The sequence below is a fragment of the Periplaneta americana genome, chromosome 1 (genome assembly GCF_040183065.1).
Source record: "Periplaneta americana isolate PAMFEO1 chromosome 1, P.americana_PAMFEO1_priV1, whole genome shotgun sequence".
Classification (NCBI taxonomy): Eukaryota; Metazoa; Arthropoda; class Insecta; order Blattodea; family Blattidae; genus Periplaneta; species Periplaneta americana.
The window spans coordinates 156847491-156863383 of NC_091117.1; the positions used below are offsets into that span (position 1 = coordinate 156847491).

At 36.6% G+C, this 15893-nt stretch overlaps 1 protein-coding gene across 1 annotated transcript in view; it reads right to left on the reverse strand.

Annotated features, from left to right (window-relative positions):
- Nucleotides 1-6251: 6251 nt before the first annotated feature.
- The window catches only part of LOC138702909 (ras association domain-containing protein 10-like), a 429646-nt gene continuing 420004 nt past the window's right edge, over nucleotides 6252-15893 (reverse strand). The window contains exon 2 of the mRNA XM_069830308.1: nucleotides 6252-13016. Within this exon, the coding sequence (XP_069686409.1) occupies nucleotides 11578-12972 (1395 nt within the window). The 5' untranslated portion in view covers nucleotides 12973-13016 and the 3' untranslated portion in view covers nucleotides 6252-11577. The remainder of the gene's footprint in view (nucleotides 13017-15893) is intronic.

The window sequence follows — 15893 nt, forward strand, 5'->3', positions numbered from 1 at the left end:
CTAGTTATTAAGTTGAAACGATTTCATCTTATTTGGATTTGGCGACACGTCATTTCTACTGTCGCTTACACTTAATACCGCCATCGATCTAAAACGACTCACTATCCGTTACCTTTGCTGTCCTGTAGACATTCTCTTCGTTGTTTACATAATTTCTTATCAAGGCCTTTCTTTTGTTTTGTTTTGTAAATCATCTCGTGACTCCCCCCCCCCCCTCAGCTCTTTACACGACGCTTTACTTTTACTTTTCTCTTAAGATGAAACATTGTGGCACAAATATGACAACACTGTAAAAGTCACCATCATGAACAGTTATGTTTTAAATTTCCTGATGAACAAACATGTTTCATATTTTCTACTGACATCTGAATGCTGTCTGTGAGGTTAATCATGTTTTAGTCCTTGTAAATCGATCTTAAGAAACATTGAAAGGTTTCCTGTAGACAAAGAATTTGGGGGATTGATTTTTCGCTAGTGCTTCTGTTTCCCTCTAGTTCTATCTGTCATTGCTTCGTAGTATTATCACAGTCTAGTATATACAGTCACGAAGCTTGAGTTGTGAGGATGCTAGGAACAATAGACTGTGCCGGTACTATTTCGCATTGTCTGTAATGAGGCGATATTAGCGATCCTAGTGGCTAGCAACTATCTGTGAATGCATATTTACTACATTTTGAGCTTCGTGACTATATTTACTAGACTGTGGTATTATCATCTAATCGTCTTTAATAATCTGTGTTTTTGAAAATACAAAATATAAACATCCCTTACTACACAAGTTTATAACAGTGTCATATTCAGCTACCATTTAGCATAAAAACAGGAAATGTGATGCGTCTATTTTAAATGGAAGGAAACTTGTTTGGTGATTGGGAAATAAAACAACAGAAAGACGTTTTATAATAGTATTTAATAATTACCATCATATAAGAATCTGAATACATGACTAGCATACAGCAAAATTAACATTTGCTCTTATAATATTAAGGTAAAACAATATTTTTGGTACTGTGAAACTGATATTATTTTCATGGTATAGTCGCTTCCATATCAAAAGACAGCATGCTACCAGTTACCGAATCCAAATGTCAGAGTTTATTCTTATTTTTGGAATCGAATATGCCTTCACATGACATTCTGATCGTGTCCACTGTATGTATTTCAAAAGCCTCTTGAAGGTTAACTCTGTTTCTTTAACATACACATTATTTCAGTTTATGATCTTAGCACTAAAACAATAAATACAAGTTAAACTTTCCAAGTCATTGATTTCACTTTCATGAGACCGCCGTTGGAACCGTCATGGAATGTTGCGCAAGTCTGTTACAATATATTTAAAACACTTTGTTTACACTTATTGTTTATTACACACATAGTGAATTTTACATGTAATCTTGCATAGCATAGAAATTGTATTCCTTTTCCGTTTTTTGTTGTAATCTTACTACAAAAATATAACATTGTTGAACGTGAAACGATTATGCTCAAGTGTCGAATGAATAAAATGTTACGAACATTTTTCAACATCTGACGTCAGTTGCTTAGCAACGTCAATGAGTTACGTCGCACTATTCACGTCACTTGTTTAGCAACGTACCATTCGGATGAAATACAGTAATTCCACAGTAAATGTTTGTAGAGATATATTGTACAACTTCAAGGAAAATTAATCCTTAATAATACAACATACAACTTGCATTAAATTTATTTCACTCTGTCATATTCACAAATTCGTTAAAGATCTAAATATCACAATAACACCCAACCGAGAACATAAAGGTTTCACGCAATTACAGAGATCCTATGAATTCCCTGCCACTTTTTTTTAATTATTTAATTCTGTCTATATTATTTTTTTTGTTAATTGAATCAGGAATTTGCAAAAGGGACCAAGTCCATATTTTTTGCAAAATGAGTTTATACACGCTTCTGGCTCTCCATACACTCTTCTTGGATTTCAGCATTAAAAGGAACCAAGTCCTAGAGAATGTACACATTTAAATTGTGTATCAACATGTTTGAACTGTTATACATCCCGACCCATACAAACAAATTTTCTTGTTGTTTTCTTAAAATTTACTTTTTCGGACTTAGTCCCTTTTGCAAATTCCTAATTCAATTATAGAATGCAATTTTGCAAAACATGATACTGGAATAATTATAACTAATCCCATTTCAAATTAAGTTATTCATCCAATTTTTCATAGACCTCTTGATGTTTGTCTATAAATTTTAAATTGTAATTAATTTCTGCTTAGCTTCTCTTTATTTTGATTTTTGTGAAATACAATATTATTGATAACGGTAAGCATCTAAACGGATTTCTTCCATAAAAAATTAAAATTATGTTATACTGCTCTCCCTCGAGTCTGTTCAACAAAGATCGGAATACAAAAAGAAAGGGCAGGATTCTATGAGCAAAAGTTAGTTGTTGTTATGGGAAAACGGTGGCGTACGTAGGCAAACTTGTATAGAAGTAAGTGTTGATAATTTACACGTAACAGTTACGGAAATTTATCTGTCCAATAATTATTGATGCTTGATGCAGACTGTGAAAGAAGATTGTTATTTTTCTCCTAGAGACAATAGCCATTCTCTCTAGCCTCGAAGAAGGTGATTTTCGTTATTCCTCGCTTGAAAATGAATTTTATTGAATGTTAATTTTTAAAATTTTCATTACTTCTTTGAAAATTTAGCCAACATTTGTGTCATAAACAATTTTTTCTTCAGAAACATTCCAACAATTTGAATTACTTAAACTTCATATAGCTGCCTTGAATACCATTATAAACATTATGATGCTATGACGTAAATTAAACATCTTTCAAATTAAAAATCGAAAACCTTTTGTCTCAACGAAAGCTGTTTAAAGATTATAATCATGAAACGTTCAGAATGTGTACCAACGATGACACGTTTTTAGTCTCAACAAGGGTCTAGAAACTTTTTAAGATGGCGACTAAGTCTCCATTTTCCTTTTGGGTGATACTTAAGCAATTCTGTTTTCTCCCATTCGACGTGTTTTATACATTTTGACTTGTGTTTAAAATGTTTGTTTTCTGATGGTTCAATTTGAATTCTAAATTTTTCTCATTGTTATTTTGTGGTTTAAAATAGGTTATTCAGATACCTGCATAGAATTTTTTCTAATGCTCAGGGTCGACTTACATCCCTTTGTTTCAGTATCCAGATTTCGCTGCCTTATAAGGTCGAAAGGGCGGCAGTTTTATAATTTTAATTTCGAGTGTTTCAAAATCAATTGTGGTTTTAATACACAGAATTTAATAAGTCTGATATTTCTAAGGATTTTGTAATTTTAACATCTAGGTATATCTTTTTTACCCTTGCAAGACAGGTTTCGGCCAAGGCACATAAAATTATTTGTTTTCTAATGCTGTACTATTTATTACAGTTTTACTTTTAATCGATTCTACCCCTTGAAATGCTATTACTTTGGTTTTCCGAGGTGAGATTTTAGTCCAGTATTTTGTGCTATTTTTGGACATAAAAAAGGCTGCAAGTGTCAATAGACGATTAGGACTTTCTTGTGTCACTGATAATGATCATAGAATTTGTACATCTATGGGTCAAGCTAGGTTCTAAATAAAATTACAAACGGACTTATCATTTTTCTTAGTGGATTGCACCAGAGACATAGACTCTTAAAAAAAACCAAGATATTGACACTTACAGCATTTTTTCTTCTAGTCTCCATGTTGATATATGGCTCTTTGGAAATAGTTACATATGCATGTAGACCTACATTGTCAATGGCTTTAAAATTTTCAGAAGAGAAGTAGTTCACTATTAAATTTATAAAGTGCCTTGAAGTATCTACCTCTGTTTACAAGAAAAATTAATATTTTAGATAATATTCTAATTAATAAATAGGAATTTTCCATTAGATCTGCAACAACCGACTTGACTCTTTGAGGAAAGCTTACAAGCAAACATTCTGATGGGGGCAGATAAAAAAGTTATATTTTTCTTTCACGATGTTAATAATATCAAAAGGTGTGCTTATACAAATTTTGGCCACTCGACCGCAACTACGAGGGCCGTAAAAATAAGTTCGCTAGGGGCCGTTAACAGAAAGAAAACACAATTTCATTGGAAAATTTTATTGGAATAGACACAGCAATTGTTGAGCTATTTTTCAACATATTTCCCACTGGATCTGAGACATTTTTCTCATCATGGAATTGACAGAAAGATGCAGATGGCTCTCAAACGCTGGTTCCGATCCCAGGCGGCTGACTTCTGCGACATAAGGATACAAAAAATTGATTCCATGGTATGACAAATGTCTCAGTTCCAGTTTGGGATGTGTTGACAAATAGCGTAACAATTGCTGTAAGCTATCTGTTTCAATAAATCTTTCCGTCCACACCTGTGGAGTAACGGCTAACGCGTCTGGCCGCGAAACCAGGTGGCCCGGGTTTGATTCCCGGTCGGAGCAAGTTACCTGGTTGAGGTTTTTTCTGGGGTTTTCCCTCAACCGAATATGAGCAAATGCTGGGTAACTTTCAGTGTTGGACCCCGGGCTCATTTCACCGGCATTACCATCTTCATCTCATTCAGACGCTAAATAACCTAAGGTGTTGATAAAGCGTCGTAAAATAACCTACAAAAAATAAATCTTTCAATGCAATTGTACTTACTGTAAACGACCCCAGGGAAAACCACTTTTTGGACGGCCTTGTAATTGCAGTCGAGTGGCCAAAATTTGTATAAGCACTTCTTTTGACATTATTAACATGGTGGAAGAAAAAAAATTAACTTTTTTATCTGTCCTCATCAGAATGTTTGCTTATTAGATTGCGGACTGGAAGGGTTAGGGTTCCAGCTCATCTCGTCATAATTTGCTAACTACATCTTCTAGTGCCTAGTTTCAGGAAGCTTGCCATATCTATTTCTAAGCCTTCAATAATTTGTTGCCATACTTAAAATAGCTGTACAGTTTGTTTACCCCTGTCTTTAGTAGTTGTCATTTTTAAACGTTGGCGGATATTTGCATATGTGCACGTGTTTTGGAGTTGAGCAAACATTGTGGCAAACGAAATGATGGTAGCGGTGTATTTATGACTGTCTTCTTTCGTGAAGTTCTGGACTATGACGTTCTTGTTTCGAGTGAACTGAAAGCAGTTTGGAGTATTAATGTGATTAGATTGGCAGTACCGTTTCTTTCTTGGTGTAGTTTTTAAAATTGCATAGATTAGTTGTCTTAAAGAACCATCTCTGTTGGCCGCTTGTATCTGGGATAAGGCGGCTCCTATTAGGTGGGTGAAGTTGTGGGAGACGCTAAGAATCGACTCATAAAATCGCCATGTAAGAAACACGTGGGACTACAAAGTAGACGTGAGTGCGGGGTCACTTCCAATTTTATGTATCTAAATAAAGTCTTGTACAAATACGCATACGTCGTTTTGTGCTTCGTTTTGAAGCATATGATCAAATTCGTAGAATTTCGAATAGGCCTGTGTATTTCTCTAGCGAATTTTATACGTAAATATGCCTTTCAAATGTAAATAGTTTCCATCCAGTGAGTGTAAGCATGTAGAGTTCTAGAAAAAAAATGACCCGCCTAATTTTACTAAGTTACAGACTAGATCATATATACCCAGATTGCTCGGTGTTATAGGCTTTGACGGTAACAACTTTTGTCAGGTTTACTATGCTGCCATCTAGTTTTTACATAAGGAGTCACGTCATAACTTCCATTTGAATTGCATTAGCAACTGTACTGCCATCTCTTGTTCGTTTACGGCGGACGGGTGGCAATCCTGGCGGTTGTTCTCTTCAAAGTGCAACCGATTTTAACACAGGAATGAGCATTCTATATGTGATCTGGGGTTACAGATACAACGCATTGCGCATGTGCAGTAAATAAGAACGCCTGTATGCATACAAAGTGGATGGTAACCTCTGAACCAAACTTTAAGAGGTGATTCTACATGTTAAATATAACAAACACCGCTGAAGCACCGTTAAGCAGGAAAATAATAGTATTTTCCCAATGTTTGCAACGCTTTACTGCGGTAATGGCAGAGATATATGGTTGATTGCTATACAAACAGATAAGTAAAAATAATCTGAACATGAACAGCTAATGCCTAGAATCTTTTTTTTTGCAAATTAAAAGGTTTAGCTATGAAGTTAAATTGAATAATAGCGAAAATCGTTGTAATAAATCTTGCAACGCAGCGCACATCGCGTGTTACCGACTGTCTACAGCAAAGGGGGAAGGGAAGGGAAGGGAAGGTAAGGAGTGCTGGCCGTGCTTGCTTAGAGTTATTGCAGCAGCCGTGATGTTGCCAAATGCTTAATAGAAACATAACGATTTCCTCTAAAATAGCGAATGTTGAGAAAAAAAAGTATTTAGATTTTCCTCATGATGTATTACCAGTTTCATTTTGGTGCAGAGGTTACCATCCACTCTGTATAATTATGCTACATGTGGACAACCGTGCGAAACGTGTCTAAATACAGGTGGTTGCCATCAAGACTTAGGCCATTTTTTTTTCTGGAACTGTATTTGGAAAGCATGGTATGTTTTTCTTGGCTCCAATAATTGTTTTTTTTTTTTGTTTTCTTTTCAGGAGTTTAAAATGATTAAAGATAAATCTGTATTGAGGTTAATGCGATTTGAAATAAAGTAACCTCATTTATTTAATCGTAAAAGTCGGACTTAACTTCATAGCAAGATAAAATTTTGGAATTGAATTAGTAAGTTAATATCCTTAAAAAATTAAAACGGAATTGAACTTTAGTAAATATGAATATTCAGTACAGAGATACTGACCGCAACAAAATTAAAGGAATATAACAAATCCTTCTGTGATAACATTTTAATTTTCAGATATATAATAGGCCTACAGATCAATTATACTGTAATATTTCAATTACATTATATTTTGGATTTATTCAAATGTATAAATGATCTAAACGCAATACAGTCTTTTAGCTGAAAACTTTTGACCGACGAGATTATAGTTTATACTCAATAATTCTGAAGGACGAACAAAGGGACCATAAGTACAGAGTGTCCCAAATTGATGTAAACACTCTTTGTAATAATATATCACAGCAAAAAAAGATTTAAATAGAAATTCGATTTTTGCTGTTTTTGATTCAGAATGCAGTGGAAAGCATGGAAACATATTCATCTGTTTATAAAGAAACATGACGGTGCAATTAGCGTTCGATGAACGTAAGTGAATACTGAAATGTTATTGGAAACTGGAAAGTTGAGGTTCAACGAAGTTGGAGGGTTGAATATGGAACACAACCAACAACAAGGTTAACTATCACAAGAATCTGACAAGTTTGAAGTCTGCGGAACGGTGCAATATGTGTTGAAAGGGCGGTATGGAAGAAACAGAAGTTTCACCGATAACGTGAGTGTTGATGCAGTCATGCAGGCTTTTGCACAATTCTCAAAGAAGTCAATGAGGCATTGTTCTCGTGAGATTGGTATCAGAAAATCCAGTGTTCATGGAATTTTGCGAGCTCAAAAATCGAGACTTGTCCACGCATTAAATGAGGACGACGCAGAGATGGATAGGACAAAGAGGAAGTGCTGCGGAGTTTCCGCCTCGATCTCCGGATTTAACTTTTCCAGACTTCTACCTATGGGGAGCTCTAAAGGACACAGTGTACGCCACGAAACCACAAACACTGAAGGAACTGAGAGTTCAGATTGAACATGTCTGTAATGATATTGCATTAGCAACAATCCAGTTGGTATGTCCTTCTGTTGTACGTCGTTGTTGGGAATGCGCTTTGGCCATTTTAAACATGTACGAGCTTAAGGAATACAAAACCGCAAAAATCCTATTCCTGTCTTTTCTCGTTCCTGAGAAATAGTGTTTCAAAATGTGTATACCTTAATTTGGGATAGTCTGTATAGTAAATTTTCTTCGACCTATAAGATTTCTTCTGCCGCCCTCATTTCAATATTGCTATATTGTTAGTGTTTCGGAATAACATATATAGCCTAATATAATGGGATTTTAAGTAGCATTTTCACATCTTTTCCACTTCTACGAAGTGTACAACTTATTCTTAAGGAGATGATAATGAATCATGACAAATCTTGCAGATTTTGAAGACACGTGGAACGATTGAAAGAAAGTCAAGCTAGAAATCAAAATAAAATATTAGAAGTCTATGGCGGTACCAGTGCCGTTTTATGAAAGTGAGACTTATGTTGTAAGTAAAAATAAAGACAAAATCATGTCAGCTGAGATTAAATTCATACAGTGTTATGTTGTTTCATTCTATATAAATGAATAAATAATTATATTAGAAAAAATTAGGACAGATTTTACCTTAAATAAAGTAGTAAGTCATTAGCGAGCTGGACGCAATATTTAAAGGAAAATAAGTAGCTCTATGATAAGTTGTCGAAGTTGTGGAAATACTATTTAGAAAAAGAAACATAGGAGTCCAAGAAAGTTCGTGAAGTGGGAGCGAGCTTCTGGCCTTACTTCAGAAGTGCATGTATTAACAAAAATAATGTTGTTAATACAACATAATAAATGAAACTTTGTAAGATAAATTCAATTATAATTGAAATCAAAGTTCTCCATTATATAAACATTAGGTTTGTTTAATCTGGAGGAAGTAATATTGAATGTTTAGAAAACAGTTATACATGAAAAGTGTGTGTCCTAAAAGGCTGTACTACAAGAATTTTTCTGCATTTTAAATAGGAATTTTTATAAGCGAAATTTAGAAGATTTACTTGTCAATTATATAGTTTTAGGAAGGCAACAAGAAAAATATTATGTACAAAACGTGCATAGAGAAACGTAAGAAGTTCGTATAAAGATGAGAAAAGATAGTGTTACTCAAGATTGAAGCATATAAATATTTTATACTTAGTACAATAAATGTTAAAGCTAATGTAACCGTACATAGAGGTAGGAATAAGATCCTGAAGTTGATGCACTATATGACAGAAACCTCAGTGGATTAGAGTTCGCGTCTGGCATGGTCTGGTAGCCTATGTTAAATTCTGATTCCAATAGGTTTTACGGGTAGAGATTAGGAATGCATTCAAGCTTTCCTTGTTTGGTTTCGCTTTCGTACTTAATTTTAAATACGCGCGTAGTGTATATATATATTTTTTTTTTTCATATATGTAATTTCTAAATATAAATGTATTCTGGCTGATAATGGGCTTATATAAAATTGTATTAGTCAATATTTTCTGTACGGTGAATGAATAACTAAACTTTCTGTGGATGAACACACAATTTTCATTCCGAACGTGAGTAGTGAATGTGGTTTTTAAGAAAATATTGATTTTAACTTGGTCACTTGTACGTAATGTATGAACCGTTGAAAATTGTTACAATTAAATTGGTTGTGTATGATTTTTTATGGATTTAATGAAACAAGTTACGTAGATCTAATTAAGATAAAATAATTTTAGCACTTAAATAAGTGTTTTCAAATAAAATAACTTGCACTTAAAACTTTTCGTACAAATAATCTAAATGTGTAGGCCTACGGCCAGAATAATGAAATTTCTGTATCGCCAAACATGGTTGCTTCAACCTAATCTGCTAGCAAATTTCTTAACTTGTACATATAAATACTGAAAATAATTTCACCACAAATGGTATTTTTTAAGAACAAAATTTTTGTGTGGTGGTTTTCTGTGATTGGAATACTATATGTAGCTATGATACTTTCAGCCTAGTATAGTTACAGTAGACTCAAGACAGTATTCAGTACAGACTTTATCAACTTAAGTCAACACTTTCCTAAGAATTTTCACCAGAGGATGAGAGAGAATTGCGAATATAAGCGACTAATGAAAGTTAATTTTAAGTACATTATCTGCATTTTGGTAAAACCAATGTAATGTGTCTTTTGAAAGATGACATCATTTAGTAGCAAGAAATATATATTTTTTTTATCCAAATTCACTACTCAATGTCCACATACGAAGAATTTTGTGTTAAATTCAAAACCTTATTTTGATTCATAAGATCTTAATATTTGGCACACTTTTGGCGGTTGTGCTTTTGTGCAGGGTGCGAATTAAGATTTCTGATTGGGGGAGAAATATAATCCTAGATAGAGAATACCATACATAAAATTATTATTATTATTATTATTATCCTCATTCGATACGGCTCAACGCTTGGTCGCACTGAGTTGCTTGTCTTGCATCTTGATCATAAAAATAATTATATCCATGAACAAGCTTAAGGTAAGATGTGTAATTTCTAAGTTATTGATTGTTGTCAACTTGCCGGTGATGATAATACATCAATATTATTTTCTTTGCTTACTTTATACTGTACTTTATAAAGTAGGATACTCGAATTAAAACAATTATATTTTGTGAGAGGGATAGAAGTTATCCCTGCCAGGGATGTTAATATGAATTTATGAGAGGGGGTAACTTTCCAACAGGGAGGAAAATCCCCCCCATCCCACCCCCCGGTAATTCGCACCCTGCTTTTGTGTGATATTTCTCTCACAAACATGTGATTTTCATATATCAGGTAATTATGTGGAGATGATATTCTGATGAGTAGTCGATTCATCTGTTGTCACCTGATCTTAACTGTTATTGAGAACTGTTCTCGCGTTGTTATTCCTTTCTGGACATGTGACAGCGTTAATATCGGCCTATACCTACTGTCATTATTGCGTTGTTATCATCGGCGACAGCTTTGAGATTAGCTCAAAGAAGATCGACACGCCTTGAACATCTTCCGATTCAACCAAATTGAGGGGTTGGGTGCAAGAAAGGCACTTCTCTCAAATGCAAGTTTTGAGAAAATTAATGTTATCTATGCACGCCCTTACATTTTGGGTACTTCTGACCTCTATGATCACAGTATTGAACTACAATTCGGTGATCATATGCATAACAGATCAGAGAACACAATAAAGCGTTTTACTCAAAAAGGGCACATTATCTAAAATGCCCTTCTTGCACCCAGCCTCTCAATTATATTTCCCAAGAGTATTTAAATACTGTATGTTAGCGCAAAGAGGTCCAACAGGCCTTAAGTTCTCCCGCACTCAAGACACTGTTTTCCAACGGTCAAAGATTAAATAACTGTATGTTGCCGACAATTTATTTTCTTTTCAGCTGTCGCCCATGATAACGATTCAGCAATACAGTTGTGTAGGCTGTTGTCCTAAATATTTATTTGGTTTAATTGTCTGTTCAACAGTAGACTGTTATAGTACTAATGTGCATCCACTGCAACAATGTTCTTAAATCTCAGCAGTTGTCCTGGGCATTGAATTCATGTTACTTCCCGATAAATAGGAGACCGTAAAATTCAATAATTCTTAGAGCTGATGTACATTATGATTATTTAGTCCTGACAGTCGCCGGAGATGTGTGCCTGGAACAGGAGAGTCCATTTAGTTACGCCAAGGGGTATCTGGGTTATTACTACCGACCACTCGCCCTTATCTCTATTCCGGAACTTTCCCCACTCCTCCTATTACTTCCCCTCTTTCGCGTCGCTGAGATGTCAGGACTAATTAATCGGGTCTGTACGTTGTTTTGCATTTGTATAATTTGCTGATAGCCAGTTATCAGACAAGGGTGTCCAGCACGTAGACCCCCTCTTCGCTGCTACTGTGCAGTGAACTGAGTCCAGTATCTGAGTTTGAATCTGTATCGTTAGCAGAACTGCAAGCAGCCGTGGCGCTGGCTTCGCTCCTCTGCTGAGTCTCTGCGGGTTCCGAGGCCTGCTGCGCCGTCATAACCATCTCGTGGTTTAATCTGTCCGTCTCCCTGTCGGACGCCTCTAACTCGGCCTGCAGGCGTCTGAGGTAGTGTCGACGCGCCTCCAGAAGTGCTTCCGTCTCTGCCAGAGCCAGCGCGTTGTGTTCCAGCTCGCGCGTACCCTTCTCTAGCTCAAGTCTGACATGCTCCAGGTCCCTGAGCAAAGCGTCCTTGGCGTGATGACTGTCCTTGTCCATCTCTTCCTCAGGTAGAAGCCTCAACCCTTCAGCCTGCTGACTGCGATAACGTCTGAACTTGATGTGAAGTCTCACAAGACTCTCTTCCTCCCTCTCCAACCTTTTGTTGACCTTCACAAGCTTCTCCCATAGCTCAACTCTCTCCTTTAATTCCGCCAACTTCGCCTCGTCTTGACTCTCGGCCTCTGGGTCGTTTTCAACTGGTTCTTCCTTCTGGCGAGACTTGTCTTTTTCTTTGCGCTTACTGCTAGGTGCTGCTGACGGCGGGTCTTCTGGCGGTGGAGGTGGAGTTTGGTCGCTGCCCCCTTCCGTGACAACGCCACTGTCGTCACCTTTCTCTTCTTCGTCAGCATCTTCTTCATCTGCGTCCTCAGCACAGCTCTTCAGGTACGTCTCCAGCAAGTAGTTGGAACCGAGAGTCTCTACTCTTGCTCGGTGGGTCTCGCCCTCTAGGTGTTCTATCTGGTGGTCCCTGTCGTGGAGCCTCCTCAGCTGATTCTGGATGGTTTCTCCCTGAGCCAGGATGAGCTTCATAAGCCTCTCAATGGTTTCCGGTAACTTGTTGTTGAGATCCTTCTGGTTGTGGTGGTGGTGATGGTGCAGCTGGGCTAGCCTCCTCGGGTGCAGTGTCTGGTGGTGCGGCGGCCATGGTAGCTTAGAGCCGCGGTGGTGCTTCCGCCTCCTTGTGAGGGACGTGCTGGGACTTCCTCTCCCGCTGTCCGCCTCCCAGTCTGTCACCTTCTTGAGGGTGAATCGCACTTCGTTCTGCGCATCTCCCCACGCATTCCACACCCGCAGGATACGGGAGCGGCCGTCCAGAGGACGCTCCATCCGTCGCCAGCGCTCCATGATGGCGTAACCCTGTCCGTCTTGCAGGGTCGTTCCCCGCCCTTCTTCTTCACCGCGGAGCAGCACTGCGATGACGTCATCGCAAGTGGTCTTCCGCCCGATGCCAGTCACCCACCGCAATCGGCTGTTCACCCACACGGGAATCTCTGCCGTCATCGTCTTTTTCGCTTCTTCTTTTGACGATGCTGGCTTGCGCGCACCTGAAACACAAGTGTATACATTGAGACAGAACCACAGGAGCATTTCATAATCTCTCTTTCTATGTACATAACGATTCATTCCATTGCATGGTGTGTCACTGGACCTATGGACTAATTTTACGTAGGTACAGAGTCCGGGCATTATCTTTTACTCGGGTAATGAAAATGTAAGTCTGCAGAAACATTGTAATGTTATAATGGAATATGTTTATACAGAGAGTTATGGTAGGGAGTTGTAAAGTCTTTCATATTTATTCATGTTGTCTGGCATAGGTTTTTTGCTCCTTTGGAGGTTTTAACTTGATATTATTTTTTCCTGACCTGGTGTTATGCGTACAATGGGACATTTGGACGGAATTATGCAATAATAGACCAACCGACAGTTTGAAGAAAAGAAAAAAAGATATTTGCACAAATCTGTTGATGGCAGCCAAATTTAACTCGGAAAAAATTAAGAATACGATATCTGAATTTGCTGCTATTTATAAGCAAAAATTAGTTTATTGCATAAAATTCATTCATTTATTTATTTTGCTTTGAAATATTAATTCAACTGCCGGTCTCTTATTTAAAATCGGTTAGCCTTTTTTTGGCATTATTTGTCCTATATTTTTTTTGTAATAGTATGAATGTTATAATACTTCTTGCATTAAAAAAAAAACAGATTTATTTCAATAGCCAATATCTCGAAACAGGTCTTTGGCGCTTGGTCTCTTATTGCGTAACTCCGTCCAATTTGAACATCACATTGACAACGGACACACATCAATGCATAATGTTTGGAGCAAATGTCTTACATCATTCTTGACAACCGCAGAGCGTATGTAAATCAGACCTGTAAATCTACGAGAGATGAAATGTGGGAGGTGGGAATTTAGTAGAGGCTATCCCCCCTTTTTTTAATTGGTTTATTTTACAACACTTAATCAACTGCTTATCTTGCGCTTGAGTGAAATGAAGGTGATGATGCCAACGAAATGAGTCCAGGATTCAGCGCCGAAAGTTACCCAGCATTTTCCCTTACTAGGTTGAGGGAAAACCGTGGAAATAACCTCAACCAGGTAACTTGTTCCAACCAAGATAAGAATTCGAGCCCGCTCGTTTCACGGTCAGACGTGCTATCCGTCACTGCACAGCGGTGGACGATATTTTAATAATACTAATAATAATAATAATAATAATATTAATATTAGGAAGAAAAAACATAACATTAAATGCAAAAGTTGTGCCATCACCTCTAATTCCCGGAGATTATCATGTCAAAGAGGGAAAGCGGAAATAGCTACGTAGTTGCGGGTGGCTCTTGCATTATGCATGAAACTTTGTAGGGTAGATCTATAATTTAACCCAAACTTATGACAACAAACCGAAAGCAGCAACCTACTTCCGATACGGCTCATTGCTTTATTGTACCATCATAATTATACAAATTCAAATAATTTGGATTACCTATTTCCACTTGCATGAGTCGCGCTAATTTTGTGCCGTCATGTTGTATTCTTAAATAAAATATATATATATATATATATATATATATATATATACGTAGGTTATACTAAGAGTATTTTGTATAATGACGCTTCAACTGCAGAGATTATTCATCGTCTAAATTCAATATGGACGAGAAATGGGTGATAAATTTCACTTGAAGCCCTCTCAGAAGCAGGGTTCATTTACCTGCCGCATTACTCTTCAAAAACTACCGACCTTGGCAGGATTTGAATTCGTGAAAATAAGATCTGACGGCTAGCATGAAATCCGTTAGAGCACTGGGGATGAAGTATAGGCCGATAAAATCTTATTTTTTAATATTTACTCTATCACGAATGACCGATAAAGGCTCTTTCATTACGGAAAAATACGTGAGGTTAGGTTTTAAATTGTGCTTTTATGTTTAGAATACACACACTGGAAGATTTTGGACTGGACGAGAAAATTTACCAAAAAAATCGTTTTGGGGATTTCAAAGAAATCTAATCAATCTACATTGGCAACACTGGATACAAATGGGAAATGACATCTTTTTTAAGTTGTGTATTGGATAACAATCTCAGAATTGAGGGACCATTTGGAAAACATGAGTAGATAAACATTAGGTGAACAGATTCTTCAACAACATGACAAGACTGTTATTAAATTGTTATTTCAGCACCAGCTGCGAAGACAACAGTTCAGTAACTAATCACGACTTGGCAGCATTGTTTTCTTAGTCTGCTGCATATATAGTATTGCCAACCTGCAACGAATAACAATATGTGATATGAGAAAAGTCTATGGGTTTTGAAAAACCACATTTCAGTGGTTGGAAAGAGGAGAAACTTTATTATAATACTGAACAACAAATTTTTACTTTTTGTCTTGCTCCGAAATAAAAAATAGTTAAATATTACTAATATGTATGCCCTAAATCTGAATTTAAAATCCAAATTGCCCCATCACGTATCATTTTCCGGGGAAAATGAACTGAACTTTTTTATGACAAAACATATTTGTTTTTCATTTTTCACTGCTGCCGATAAAATTGAAACATACTAAGGATTCAAAATTCCTCATAATACTTGAAAAATGTGTACTGGGTACAAAAATGATGTTACATAGTTTAAAACACAACATTAAAAATATTTCATGCGTATAATGAGAAAAATCTCGGAATTTGAACTTATATTTAAAACAAATTTCTGGATGATTTCTATTTTTAATTAGACCCGGGACTGTCTTTTTACAAGGAACCAACAATAGTCTGCAAGCATGCTGGATGATGATCTTCCTTTATATCGCCTTTCCATTTCAGATATTTAATGATGAAATCTTTCCCCATGCTCGTCGCTTATCGCTCCAAGTTAGGAGGAAAGAAATCCAAATTAAAATGTAAAAGGT